At 45.3% G+C, this 15,000-nt stretch overlaps 1 protein-coding gene across 1 annotated transcript in view; it reads right to left on the bottom strand.

The window, feature by feature from the left end:
* Positions 1–1,871: 1,871 nt before the first annotated feature.
* axl (AXL receptor tyrosine kinase) overlaps positions 1,872–15,000 on the bottom strand; it is a 96,242-nt gene continuing 83,113 nt past the window's right edge. The window contains exons 15-19 of the mRNA XM_036962127.2: positions 14,168–14,289; positions 8,922–9,031; positions 8,238–8,397; positions 5,702–5,838; positions 1,872–3,280 (exon numbers count right to left, since the gene is read on the bottom strand). Coding sequence (XP_036818022.2) covers positions 2,845–3,280; positions 5,702–5,838; positions 8,238–8,397; positions 8,922–9,031; positions 14,168–14,289 — 965 coding nt within the window. The 3' untranslated portion in view covers positions 1,872–2,844. The remainder of the gene's footprint in view (positions 3,281–5,701; positions 5,839–8,237; positions 8,398–8,921; positions 9,032–14,167; positions 14,290–15,000) is intronic.

Genomic DNA, 15,000 nt, shown 5'->3' with positions numbered 1-15,000 from the left:
AAAAACAACAACGTAATTCAATTGCTGCTTGTCACCGACGCTCTAGATAACATGAAAACAGCCTAACTAGCTCTGCTAGGGTGAGTAAAATGGTCAGAGTGAGATGTTATCTCATTTGTGTCTGGAAGTAGCTAGTTAACCGTTAGCCTGTTAGCTTGGGTGTTTGACTGCTTTTTGTCTTCTCCAATACTTGCTGGACGGTTGCTTCAGTTAGCTGGACATGTTCAGTATTTTAGCTCCTGAGTTGACGCTGTATACTATACACGCTTTGTGGCAGGCAGGGTCTTAGCTGGTACTGTGTAGATCACTATATGGCAGGGTCTTAGCTGGTACTGTGTAGATCACTATATGGCAGGGTCTTAGCTGGTACTGTGTAGATCACTATATGGCAGGGTCTTAGCTGGTACTGTGTAGATCACTATATGGCAGGGTCTTAGCTGGTACTGTGTAGATCACTATATGGCAGGGTCTTAGCTGGTACTGTGTAGATCACTATATGGCAGGGTCTTAGCTGGTACTGTGTAGATCACTCTTTGGCAGGGTCTTAGCTGGTACTGTGTAGATCACTATATGGCAGGGTCTTAGCTGGTACTGATGATTGTCCTGCATGTAGTTTGTGTGGACAAGGACTTCTGGTCTGTCTGAGGGGTACTGGTCTTTACTGTCTGAGGGGTACTGGTCTTTACTGTCTGAGGGGTACTGGTCTTTACTGTCTGGTCTGTCTGAGGGGTACTGGTCTTTACTGTCTGGTCTGTCTGAGGGGTACTGGTCTTTACTGTCTGGTCTGTCTGAGGGGTACTGGTCTTTACTGTCTGGTCTGGTCTGTCTGAGGGGTACTGGTCTTTACTGTCTGGTCTGTCTGAGGGGTACTGGTCTTTACTGTCTGGTCTGTCTGACGGGTACTGGTCTTTACTGTCTGGTCTGTCTGAGGGGTACTGGTCTTTACTGTCTGGTCTGTCTGAGGGGTACTGGTCTTTACTGTCTGAGGGGTACTGGTCTTTACTGTCTGAGGGGTACTGGTCTTTACTGTCTGGTCTGTCTCAGGGGTACTGGTCTTTACTGTCTGGTCTGTCTGAGGGGTACTGGTCTTTACTGTCTGGTCTGTCTGAGGGGTACTGGTCTTTACTGTCGGGTCTGTCTGAGGGGTACTGGTCTTTACTGTCTGGTCTGTCTGACGGGTACTGGTCTTTACTGTCTGAGGGGTACTGGTCTTTACTGTCTGAGGGGTACTGGTCTTTACTGTCTGGTCTGTCTGAGGGGTACTGGTCTTTACTGTCTGAGGGGTACTGGTCTTTACTGTCTGGTCTGTCTGAGGGGTACTGGTCTTTACTGTCTGTGGGGAACTGGTCTTTACTGTCTGGTCTGTCTGAGGGGTACTGGTCTTTACTGTCTGGTCTGTCTGAGGGGTACTGGTCTTTACTGTCTGAGGGGTACTGGTCTTTACTGTCTGAGGGGTACTGGTCTTTACTGTCTGGTCTGTCTGAGGGGTACTGGTCTTTACTGTCTGAGGGGTACTGGTCTTTACTGTCTGGTCTGTCTGAGGGGTACTGGTCTTTACTGTCTGTGGGGAACTGGTCTTTACTGTCTGGTCTGTCTGAGGGGTACTGGTCTTTACTGTCTGGTCTGTCTGAGGGGTACTGGTCTTTACTGTCTGAGGGGTACTGGTCTTTACTGTCTGGTCTGTCTGAGGGGTACTGGTCTTTACTGTCTGAGGGGTACTGGTCTTTACTGTCTGAGGGGTACTGGTCTTTACTGTCTGGTCTGTCTGAGGGGTACTGGTCTTTACTGTCTGAGGGGTACTGGTCTTTACTGGCTGGTCTGTCTGAGGGGTACTGGTCTTTACTGTCTGTGGGGAACTGGTCTTTACTGTCTGGTCTGTCTGAGGGGTACTGGTCTTTACTGTCTGGTCTGTCTGAGGGGTACTGGTCTTTACTGTCTGAGGGGAACTGGTCTTTACTGTCTGGTCTGTCTGAGGGGTACTGGTCTTTACTGTCTGGTCTGTCTGAGGGGTACTGGTCTTTACTGTCTGGTCTGTCTGAGGGGAACTGGTCTTTACTGGTCTTTACTGTCTGAGGGGAACTGGTCTTTACTGTCTGGTCTGTCTGAGGGGTACTGGTCTTTACTGGTCTTTACTGTCTGAGGGGTACTGGTCTTTACTGGTCTTTACTGTCTGGTCTGTCTGAGGGGTACTGGTCTTTACTGTCTGGTCTGTCTGAGGGGTACTGGTCTTTACTGTCTGGTCTGTCTGAGGGGTACTGGTCTTTACTGTCTGGTCTGTCTGAGGGGAACTGGTCTTTACTGTCTGGTCTGTCTGAGGGGTACTGGTCTTTACTGTCTGGTCTGTCTGAGGGGTACTGGTCTTTACTGTCTGAGGGGAACTGGTCTTTACTGTCTGGTCTGTCTGAGGGGTACTGGTCTTTACTGTCTGGTCTGTCTGAGGGGTACTGGTCTTTACTGTCTCGTCTGTCTGAGGTGAACTGGTCTTTACTGTCTGGTCTGTCTGAAGGGTTTCAGAGCCAATAGCCTGTAGACCCATTATGGTACGAAGTGTGCTTAATAAGAAGGAGGAGATGTGAAGACGTAACTATATACATTTGGACAATCCCACTATTTCAATCACAACGTGGAATGCCTAAAGGAGTGCGAATGGGTGTGTGTAGGATTATGTTTGTGCAAACACTGACAGTGAATACCAACAGGAGGGATTGTATAGTTCTGATGGTATTGTCCAGTCTGTCTGTCAAGACTGACAGTGAATACCAACAGGAGGGATTGTATAGTTCTGATGGTATTGACCAGTCTGTATTGACTCTGTGACAGTGGTGAGCGTAGAGCCCTTCATCACTACCAGGGTACCTTCCTGGGCCCTCCCCTGTCCTCCTGCACCTCTGCCGTGCTTGTCGGAGGGGAGCAGCCGGAGGGTTGTAGGGTTGTCCCCAGGGGCAGCGTGGCGGAAGAGGAGGACACCAGGTTAAGACTCTCCAGGGAGTCAGAGAGCAGGCGGTTGGTGTCGTGTTGGGGACAGAGGACATAGCGGCTAGGGTGAGTGTGGTGCACCTCCACCGTGGCCACAGAGTCCAAGCCCTTCAGGCACCCGGCCGGGTCGCGTCCCCCCACGGCCCCCAGCTCCATCGACTCCTCCATGTTGACATAGAGGATCTCATCTGGGTCCTGGGAGTCCGGCAGGTCCTCGAGAGCCTTCTGCAGCTCCCCACGTAGCGTCTCAAACAGAGGACGGTCCTTAGGACTCAAGAACCAGCAGGAGAACATCAGGGAATAACTGAAGGAGAGAAGGAGAGAGGAGAGAAGGAGGAGAGAGGAGACAGGAGGAGAATAGAGGAGAGAAGGTGAGGAGATAGGAGATAGGAGGAGAGAAGGATAGGAGAGAGGAAGAGAAGCGAGAGGAGAGAAGGAGAGTAGAGAGTAGAGGTTTGGTTATAACTGAATTTGTAATACTTGATTTAGCTGGAGTTTCACTATTGTGACATTATACAGTTTGAAGAAACGGTGGTTCCCAACCCTGGTCCTTCAGTACCCCAACAATAACCCTGGTCCTTCAGTACCCCAACAATAACCCTGGTCATGCAGTACCCCAACAATAACCCTGGTCCTTCAGTACACCCAACAATAACCCTGGTCCTTCAGTACCCCAACAATAACCCTGGTCCTTCAGTACCCCAACAATAACCCTGGTCCTTCAGTACCCCAACAATAACCCTGGTCCTTCAGTACCCCAACAATAACCCTGGTCCTTCAGTACCCCAACAGTAACCCTGGTCATTCAGTACCCCCAACAGTAACCCTGGTCCTTCAGTACCCCAACAATAACCCTGGTCCTTCAGTACACCCAACAATAACCCTGGTCCTTCAGTACCCCAACAATAACCCTGGTCCTTCAGTACCCCAACAATAACCCTGGTCCTTCAGTACCCCAACAGTAACCCTGGTCATTCAGTACCCCCAACAGTAACCCTGGTCCTTCAGTACCCCAACAATAACCCTGGTCCTTCAGTACCCCCAACAATAACCCTGGTCCTTCAGTACCCCAACAATAACCCTGGTCCTTCAGTACCCCAACAATAACCCTGGTCCTTCAGTACCCCAACAATAACCCTGGTCTTTCAGTACCCCAACAATAACCCTGGTCCTTCAGTACCCCCAACAATAATCCTGGACAAGCACACCTGATTCACCTTGTCAACTAATCATCAAGCTTGTCCAGGGCTACATGACAAGGTGTACTGTTAGGAGTACTGAAGAGCCAGGGTTGGGAAACACTGATCTAGAACCTAAAAGGGTTCCTCGGCTGTCCCCATAGGAGAACCCTTTTTGGTTCCAGGTAGAACCCTTTTGGGTTCCATTGTTAAACCCTTTCCACAGAGGGTTCTACATGGAACCAAAAAGGGTTATCCTATTGGTGCAGCCAAAGAACCAGGCAAACTACATGGAAATCAGTATTTTATATACAGTATATTGACCTAGGTCTGTTTTTATATTGACCCAGGTCTGTTTTTATATTGACCCAGGTCTGTTTTTATATTGACCCAGGTCAGTTTTTATATTGACCCATGTCTGTTTTTATATTGACCCAGGTCTGTTTTTATTTACAGTATATTGACCCAGGTCTGTTTTTATTTACAGTATATTGACCCAGGTCTGTTTTTATATTGACCCAGGTTTGTTTTTATATTGACCCAGGTCTGTTTTTATATTGACCCAGGTCAGTTTTTATATTGACCCAGGTCTGTTTTTATTTACAGTATATTGACCCAGGTCTGTTTTTATATTGACCCAGGTCTGTTTATTTACAGTATATTGACCCAGGTCTGTTTTTGTTTACAGTATATTGACCCAGGTCTGTTTTTATTTACAGTATATTGACCCAGGTCTGTTTTTATTTACAGTATATTGACCCAGGTCTGTTTTTATATTGACCCAGGTTTGTTTTTATATTGACCCAGGTCTGTTTTTATATTGACCCAGGTCAGTTTTTATATTGACCCAGGTCTGTTTTTATTTACAGTATATTGACCCAGGTCTGTTTTTATATTGACCCAGGTCTGTTTATTTACAGTATATTGACCCAGGTCTGTTTTTATTTACAGTATATTGACCCAGGTCTGTTTTTATTTACAGTATATTGACCCAGGTCTGTTTTTGTTTACAGTATATTGACCCAGGTCTGTTTTTATTTACAGTATATTGACCCAGGTCTGTTTTTATTTACAGTATATTGACCCAGGTCTGTTTTTGTTTACAGTATATTGACCCAGGTCTGTTTTTATTTACAGTATATTGACCCAGGTCTGTTTTTGTTTACAGTATATTGACCCAGGTCTGTTTTTATTTACAGTATATTGACCCAGGTCTGTTTTTATATTGACCCAGGTCTGTTTTTATATACAGTATATTGACCCAGGTCTGTTTTTATATTGACCCAGGTCTGTTTTTATTTACAGTATATTGACCCAGGTCTGTTTTTATATTGACCCAGGTCTGTTTTTATTTACAGTATATTGACCCAGGTCTGTTTTTATTTACAGTATATTGACCCAGGTCTGTTTTTATATTGACCCAGGTCTGTTTTTATTTACAGTATATTGACCCAGGTCTGTTTTTATTTACAGTATATTGACCCAGGTCTGTTTTTATATTGACCCAGGTTTGTTGTAAGAAGAAAAACTAGTGTTGATCCACTCACATGCTGTCCAGACAGTCTGGAGGTTGTTTGAGACGGTTTCCTTGTCTCAGGTAGTCATATATCTCACTGTTCTCCACACCTGGGTACGGAGTCTGGCCGCGCGATGCTATCTCCCACATGGTCACGCCAAATGACCACTGAGAGAGAGGGAGAGAGGGGGAGGAGAAGTGAGGTAGGGAGAGAAAGGATGGAGGAATGGATGAGAGAGAGGAAGGGAGGTAGGGAGAGAGAGGGCGTGAGAGACGGTCAGAGAGAGGAGAGAGGGAGAGAGGGTCAGAGAAATCAGGGAGTGAGAGAGAGGGTCAGAGAGAGGAGGGAGAGAGGGTCAGAGAAGAGAAGGGAGAGAGGGTCAGAGAGAGGAGAGAGGGTCAGAGAGAGGAGAGAGGAGAGAGTGAGAGAGGGTCAGAGAGAGGGAGAGAGAGTCAGAGAGGAGGGAGGGAGGGAGAGAGAGAGGAGAGAGAGGAGAGAGTGAGAGAGAGAGGAGAGAGTGAGAGAGAGAGAGGAGAGAGTGAGAGAGAGAGAGAGAGGAGAGAGTGTCAGAGAGAGGAGCGAGAGAGAGTGAGTCAGAGAGAGGAGAGAGTGTCAGAGAGAGAGCGAGTCAGAGAGAGGAGAGAGAGGGGGTCAGAGGAGCCTCAGTCTCACACATTACACAAACACAAATCCACATTAGGAAAACAGCAGCTAAGCCTGTGAACATATCAAAGCATTAAAACACTGACATGTTCGCCTAAGCCTAATTCCTCTCATAGACAACACACCAAAGAAGTTAGGCTTTATTATAGGAGGGGAATTAACTGGTGCTGAGAAAAAATCAATTTGTATGGACACACATGCACACCACTACGTGCACACCACTATGAGCACACCCCTATATACACACCCCTATATACACACACCACTATATACACACTATATACACACCACTATATACACACCACTATATATACACCACTATATACACACCACATACACACCACTATATACACACCACTATGAGCACACCCCTATATACACACCACTATATACACACCACTATATACACACCACTATATACACACCAAAGAAGTTAGGCTTTATAGGAGGGGAATTAACTGGTGCTGAGAAAAAATACATTTGTATGCACACACATGCACACCACTACGTGCACACCACTATGAGCACACCCCTATATACACACCACTATATACACACCACTATATACACACCACTATATACACACCCCTATATACACACCACTACACACACACCACTATATACACACCACTATATACACACCACTACATACACACCACTATATACACCACTATATACACATACCACTATATATACACCCCTATATAAACACCACCACATACACACCACTATATACACACAACTATATACATTATACACACACACACCACTATAAACACACCACTACATACACACCACTACACACACACACCACTATATACACACCCCTATATACACACCCCTATTTACACACCACTATATACACACCCCTATATACACACCACAATATACACACCACAATATACACACCACTATATACACACCCCTATATACACACCACTATATATACACCCCTATATCCACACCACCACATACACACCACTATATACACACCACTATATACATTATACACACACACACACCACTATAAACACACCACTACATACACACCACTACACACACCACTATATACACACCACTACACACACACCACTATATACACACCACTATATACACACCACTACATACACACCCCTATATACACACCACTATATACACACCACTGCATACACACCACTATATACACACCCCTATATACACACCACTATATACACACCACTATATACACACCACTACACACACGCACCACTATATACACACCATTATATACACACCACTACATACACACGCCTATATACACACCCCTATATACACACCACTATATACACACCACACCACTACACACACACCATTATTACACACCACTACATACACACCACTATATACACACCACTACATACATTATACACACCACTATATACACACCACTATAAACACACCACTACATACATTATACACACCACTATATACACACCACTACACACACAACACTATAAACACACCACTACATACATTATACACACCACTATATACACACCACTACACACACAACACTATAAACACACCACTACACACACACAACACTATAAACACACCACTATATACACACCACTATATACACACCACTATAAACACACCACTACATACATTATACACACCACTACACACACAACACTATAAACACACCACTACATACATTATACACAACACTATATACACACCACTACACACACAACACTATAAACACACCACTATAAACACACCACTACATGCATTAGACTCACCACTATATACACAACACTATATACACACCACTACATGCATTAGACTCACCACTATATACACACCACTACATGCATTAGACTCACCACTATATACACACCACTACATGCATTAGACTCACCACATCGCTCTTGGTGGTGTAGACGCGGTCTGCCAGGCTCTCGATGGCGATCCATTTGACGGGCATCTTAGAGATGCGACCCTGGCGGTAGTAGTCTCCGTTATATATCTTCTTAGAAAGGCCGAAGTCAGCAACACACACATTCATGTTCTCATTCAGCCTGGAAAACACACAGAGAAAGACATGGGTTCAGCCTGGAACACAGAGAGAGAGAGAGAGAGCAGGAGAGGGAGAGAGAGAGAGAGAGAGTGAGAGAGAGACATGGGTTCAGCCTGGAACACAGAGAGAGAGAGAGAGACAGAGAGAGACATGGGTTCAGCCTGGAACACAGAGAGAGAGAGACAGAGAGAGAGCAGGAGAGGGAGAGAGAGAGACAGAGAGAGACAGAGAGAGAGAGAGAGAGTTGGATTCAGCCTGGAACACAGAGAGAGAGAGAGAGAGAGAGAGAGAGAGAGAGAGAGAGAGAGAGAGAGAGAGAGAGAGAGAGAGAGAGAGAGAGAGAGAGAGAGAGAGAGAGAGAGAGAGAGAGAGAGAGAGAGCGCTGGGTTCAGCCTGGAGGCAACAATAAAGCCTGAAGGCAACAATATTTTAAAAAAAGAGAGTGATAGTGAAAGAGAGATAGAAACAGAGAAACCTAGCCTAGAGATAGCGATACTGATAGGAAGCAACAGTGCTGGTTATTACATGCAGTTCCTTGCAGCCAGGTCTCTGTGAATGAAGTTGTTTCTGCTGAGATACTCCATCCCCTTGGCGATATCCACCATGAACTTCACCAGCATCTGAGACGGCAGGTACTGCAGGATGATAGAGAGGGAGACAGGTGTTATTACAGCGTACCACTGTCAGGGTTCAGGAGGGTAATTAACAGCAGATACTGAGAGAGACAGAGAGAGAGAGATGGACAGAGAGTCAATGAGACAGAGAGACAATGAGACAGAGAGAGAGATCGACAGAGACAGAGAGAGACAAAGACAGAGAGAGAGAGATTGACAGAGAGAGAGAGAGAGAGACAGAGAGAGATAGAGAGACAGGGAGAGATAGAGAGACAAAGAGACAGAGAGACAGAGAGAGACAAAGACAGAGAGTCAATGAGACAGAGAGAGAGATCGACAGAGACAGAGAGAGACAAAGACAGAGAGAGAGAGATTGACAGAGAGAGAGAGAGACAGAGAGAGATAGAGAGACAGGGAGAGATAGAGAGACAGAGAGACAGAGAGAGACAAAGACAGAGAGAGAGATCGACAGAGAGTCAATGAGACAGAGAGAGAGATCGACAGAGACAGAGAGAGACAAAGACAGAGAGAGAGAGATTGACAGAGAGAGAGAGAGAGAGATAGAGAGATAGAGAGACAAAGAGACAGAGAGACAGAGAGAGACAGGGAGAGACAAAGAGACAGAGAGATAGAGAGACAGAGAGATAGGGAAAGACAGAGAGACAAAGAGACAGAGAGAGACAAAGAGACAGAGAGAGATAGAGAGACAGGGATAGACAAAGAGACAGAGACAGAGAGACAGGGAAAGACAGAGAGAGAGAGATTGACAGAGAGAGAGAGAGAGAGACAGAGAGAGAGAGATAGAGAGACAGGGAGAGATAGAGAGACAAAGAGACAGAGAGAGACAGAGAGATAGAGAGACAGAGAGATAGGGAAAGACAGAGAGACAAAGAGACAGAGAGAGACAAAGAGAGAGACAGGGAGAGACAAAGAGACAGGGAAAGACAAAGAGACAGAGAGAGAGAGACAGGGAGAGATAGAGAGACAGGGTAAGACAGAGAGACAGAGAGAGACAGGGAGAGACAAAGAGACAGGGAAAGACAAAGAGACAGAGAGAGAGAGACAGGGAGAGATAGAGAGACAGGGAAAGACAAAGAGACAGAGAGAGAGAGACAGGGAGAGATAGAGAGAGAGGGAGAGACAGAGAGAGATTATTTGTACTGGAGGACAACACAGAGAGACAGATTATTTGTACTGGAGGACAACACAGAGAGACAGATTATTTGTACTGGAGGACAACACAGAGAGACAGAGAGATATTATTTGTACTGGAGGACAACACAGAGAGACAAGGATTATTCAAATGTTTTACTGCCATGGTTCAGTTGTGCTACAGGTAGAAATACTAAGAATAGACCTGCCAGGATCCCTTAATGTCAGAGATACATGGCTGTTCTACACAACATATTTATATTTCTATCTGAAGGTTTTACAGAAAAATTGGACTTCGACATTGACACGTTAGTCATTTAGCAGACAGTCTAATCCACAGAGATTTACAGTTGGTGAGACAGCCACATATCACACACGGTAAGGCATGTTTTCCCTCCATAAAGAAGATATCAGAAAAGTCTGTGGGAAAAGACTAGTGCAACTACTATTGATTTACGAAGGGACGGCCCTTGAGACCAGAGGTGTCAGAACCGAGTGCTCAGGTTGGGGTGTAGGGTTTGAGCCTAGCCTGTAGGGTTTGAGCCTAGCCTGTAGGGTTTGAGCATAGCCTGTAGGGTTTGAGCATAGCCTGTAGGGTTTGAGCATAGCCTGTAGGGTTTGAGCATAGCCTGTAGGGTTTGAGCATAGCCTGTAGGGTTTGAGCATAGCCTGTAGTGTTTAAGCATAGCCTGTAGGGTTTGAGCATAGCCTGTAGGGTTTGAGCATAGCCTGTAGGGTTTGAGCACAGCCTGTAGGGTTTGAGCATAGCCTGTAGGGTTTGAGCATAGCCTGTAGGGTTTGAGCATAGCCTGTAGGGTTTGAGCATAGCCTGTAGGGTTTGAGCATAGCCTGACGATAGGCGGGGGCGGTTCTGCTGTACCCAAAGCCACCCCCACATAAAGGGTAGACCTGCATGTTTGTTTTCAGTACACTAGAGGGCGACATACTCCTCTGTGACAGAGAGTCTTATGTTTCCAGGACTGAACCATGTGACATAGAGATGATATTATATATATTATTTATACTAGTGGAATAGTCTGTTCTCCCCATAGCAGACAGAGTGGTATAGTCTGTTCCCCCCATAGCAGACAGAGTGGTATAGTCTGTTCTCCCCATAGCAGACAGAGTGGTATAGTCTGTTCTCCCCATAGCAGACAGAGTGGTATAGTCTGTTCCCCCCATAGCAGACAGAGTGGTATAGTCTGTTCTCCCCATAGCAGACAGAGTGGTATAGTATGTTCCCCCCATAGCAGACAGAGTGGTATAGTCTGTTCCCCCCATAGCAGACAGAGTGGTATAGTCTGTTCTCCCCATAGCAGACAGAGTGGTATAGTCTGTTCCCCCCATAGCAGACAGAGTGGTATAGTCTGTTCTCCCCATAGCAGACAGAGTGGTATAGTCTGTTCCCCCCATAGCAGACAGAGTGGTATAGTCTGTTCTCCCCATAGCAGACAGAGTGGTATAGTATGTTCCCCCCATAGCAGACAGAGTGGTATAGTCTGTTCCCCCCATAGCAGACAGAGTGGTATAGTCTGTTCTCCCCATAGCAGACAGAGTGGTATAGTCTGTTCCCCCCATAGCAGACAGAGTGGTATAGTCTGTTCTCCCCATAGCAGACAGAGTGGTATAGTCTGTTCCCCCCATAGCAGACAGAGTGGTATAGTCTGTTCTCCCCATAGCAGACAGAGTGGTATAGTATGTTCCCCCCATAGCAGACAGAGTGGTATAGTCTGTTCCCCCCATAGCAGACAGAGTGGTATAGTCTGTTCCCCCCATAGCAGACAGAGTGGTATAGTCTGTTCTCCCCATAGCAGACAGAGTGGTATAGTCTGTTCCCCCCATAGCAGACAGAGTGGTATAGTCTGTTCTCCCCATAGCAGACAGAGTGGTATAGTCTGTTCCCCCCATAGCAGACAGAGTGGTATAGTCTGTTCTCCCCATAGCAGACAGAGTGGTATAGTATGTTCCCCCCATAGCAGACAGAGTGGTATAGTCTGTTCCCCCCATAGCAGACAGAGTGGTATAGTCTGTTCCCCCCATAGCAGACCGAGTGGTGCAGTCCACCCTAGTCCCAGAGGGAGGCTGGGACGTCAAGTTCTACACTAGAGTGTTTGTGGACCATTTCCTAAATCCTGCAACATTTCAACATTTGCTAGGAACTCTAGTTTGGATAAGGCCCAGTGTTTCTCAACACTAGTCTGTACAGAGTCATAGTGTAGTGTTTATTAACACTAGTCTGTACAGAGTCATAGTTTAGTGTTTATTAACACTGGTCTGTACAGAGTCATAGTTTAGTGTTTATTAACACTGGTCTGTAGAGAGTCATAGTTTAGTGTTTATTAACACTGGTCTGTACAGAGTCATAGTTTAGTGTTTATTAACACTGGTCTGTACAGAGTCATAGTTTAGTGTTTATTAACACTGGTCTGTACAGAGTCATAGTGTAGTGTTTATTAACACTGGTCTGTACAGAGTCATAGTGTAGTGTTTATTAACACTAGTCTGTACAGAGTCATAGTGTAGTGTTTATCAACACTGGTCTGTACAGAGTCATAGTGTAGTGTTTATTAACACTGGTCTGTACAGAGTCATAGTGTAGTGTTTATCAACACTGGTCTGTACAGAGTCATAGTGTAGTGTTTATCAACACTGGTCTGTACAGAGTCATAGTGTAGTGTTTATTAACACTGGTCTGTACAGAGTCATAGTGTAGTGTTTATCAACACTGGTCTGTACAGAGTCATAGTGTAGTGTTTATTAACACTGGTCTGTACAGAGTCATAGTGTAGTGTTTATTAACACTGGTCTGTACAGAGTCATAGTGTAGTGTTTATTAACACTAGTCTGTACAGAGTCATAGTGTAGTGTTTATTAACACTAGTCTGTACAGAGTCATAGTGTAGTGTTTATTAACACTAGTCTGTACAGAGTCATAGTGTAGTGTTTATTAACACTGGTCTGTACAGAGTCATAGTGTAGTGTTTATCAACACTGGTCTGTACAGAGTCATAGTGTAGTGTTTATCAACACTGGTCTGTACAGAGTCATAGTGTAGTGTTTATCAACACTGGTCTGTACAGAGTCATAGTGTAGTGTTTATCAACACTGGTCTGTACAGAGTCATAGTGTAGTGTTTATTAACACTGGTCTGTACAGAGTCATAGTTTAGTGTTTATTAACACTGGTCTGTACAGAGTCATAGTGTAGTGTTTATTAACACTAGTCTGTACAGAGTCATAGTGTAGTGTTTATTAACACTAGTCTGTACAGAGTCATAGTGTAGTGTTTATTAACACTAGTCTGTACAGAGTCATAGTGTAGTGTTTATTAACACTGGTCTGTACAGAGTCATAGTGTAGTGTTTATCAACACTGGTCTGTACAGAGTCATAGTTTAGTGTTTATTAACACTGGTCTGTACAGAGTCATAGTTTAGTGTTTATTAACACTGGTCTGTACAGAGTCATAGTTTAGTGTTTATTAACACTGGTCTGTACAGAGTCATAGTTTAGTGTTTATTAACACTGGTCTGTGTGTAGTCTCTGTCTTCCAAATGAACATGTCCTCCCTTAAGAAGAGCTGATAGTGAAGTTGATCAGTAAGAGATAGTTCTCCTCCCCTGTGTGCGCGTGTGTGTGTGCGCGTGTGTTTGTGTGTGTGTGTGTGTGTGTGTGTGTGCGGTGTGTGTGTGTGTGCGGTGTGTGTGTGTGCATGCGTGCGGTGTGTGTGTGTGTGTGTGCGGTGTGTGTGTGTGTGTGTGTGTGTGTGTGTGCGGTGTGTGTGTGTGTGTGCGGTGTGTGTGGGTGTGTGTGTGTGTGTGTGTGTGTGTGTGTGTGTGTTTGTGTGTGTGTGTGCGGTGTGTGTGTGTGCATGCGTGCGGTGTGTGTGTGTGTGCGGTGTGTGTGTGTGTGTGCGGTGTGTGTGTGTGTGTGTGTGTGTGTGCGGTGTGTGTGCGGTGTGTGTGCGGTGTGTGTGTGTGTGTGTGTGTGTGTGTGTGTGTGCTCACCACGGGGCAGTCTCCAAGGCGTGAGTAGAGCAGGTAGCTGTGTAGGTCTCCGTGTTTCATAAAGGGTAGGATGACCACAGGGGAGGGGTAACCTTCACTCTCTACTGTCTGTAGACACACACCTGGGACACACAGACAGACAGACACACAGACAGAGGGACAGTCACACTCTCTCCAGGGGCCACACACACACACACACATACACATACAGTGCATTTGGAAAGTACTCAGAGGTTTGTGCTCTGAAATTTCTCTGAAATGCACTGTCAACTGTGGGACCTTGTCATTATGGGGTATTTTGATGTCATTATGGGGTATTGTGATGTCATTATGGGGTATTGTGATGTCATTATGGGTATTGTGATGTCATTATGGGGTATTGTGATGTCATTATGGGGTATTGTGATGTCATTATGGGGTATTGTGATGTCATTATGGGGTATTGTGATGTCATTATGGGGTATTGTGATGTCATTATGGGGTATTGTGATGACATTATGGGGTATTGTGATGTCATTATGGGTATTGTGATGTCATTATGGGGTATTGTGATGTCATTATGGGGTATTGTGATGTCATTATGGGGTATTGTGGTGTCATTATGGGGTATTGTGATGTCATTATGGGGTATTGTGATGTCATTATGGGGTATTGTGGTGTCATTATGGGGTATTGTGATGTCATTATGGGGTGTTGTGATGTCATTATGGGGTATTGTGATGTCATTATGGGGTATTGTGTGTAGATTGATGAGGAAACACATTAATTTAATACATTTTAGAATAAGGCTGTAACGTATCAAACTGTGGAAAAAGGGAAGGGGTCTGAATACT

Source organism: Oncorhynchus mykiss, chromosome 24 (genome assembly GCF_057628025.1).
Source record: "Oncorhynchus mykiss isolate SJ-2025 chromosome 24, ASM5762802v1, whole genome shotgun sequence".
Classification (NCBI taxonomy): Eukaryota; Metazoa; Chordata; class Actinopteri; order Salmoniformes; family Salmonidae; genus Oncorhynchus; species Oncorhynchus mykiss.
The sequence above is the reverse complement of the archived record's forward strand: the minus strand, read 5'-3'. Positions and strand labels throughout refer to the sequence as shown.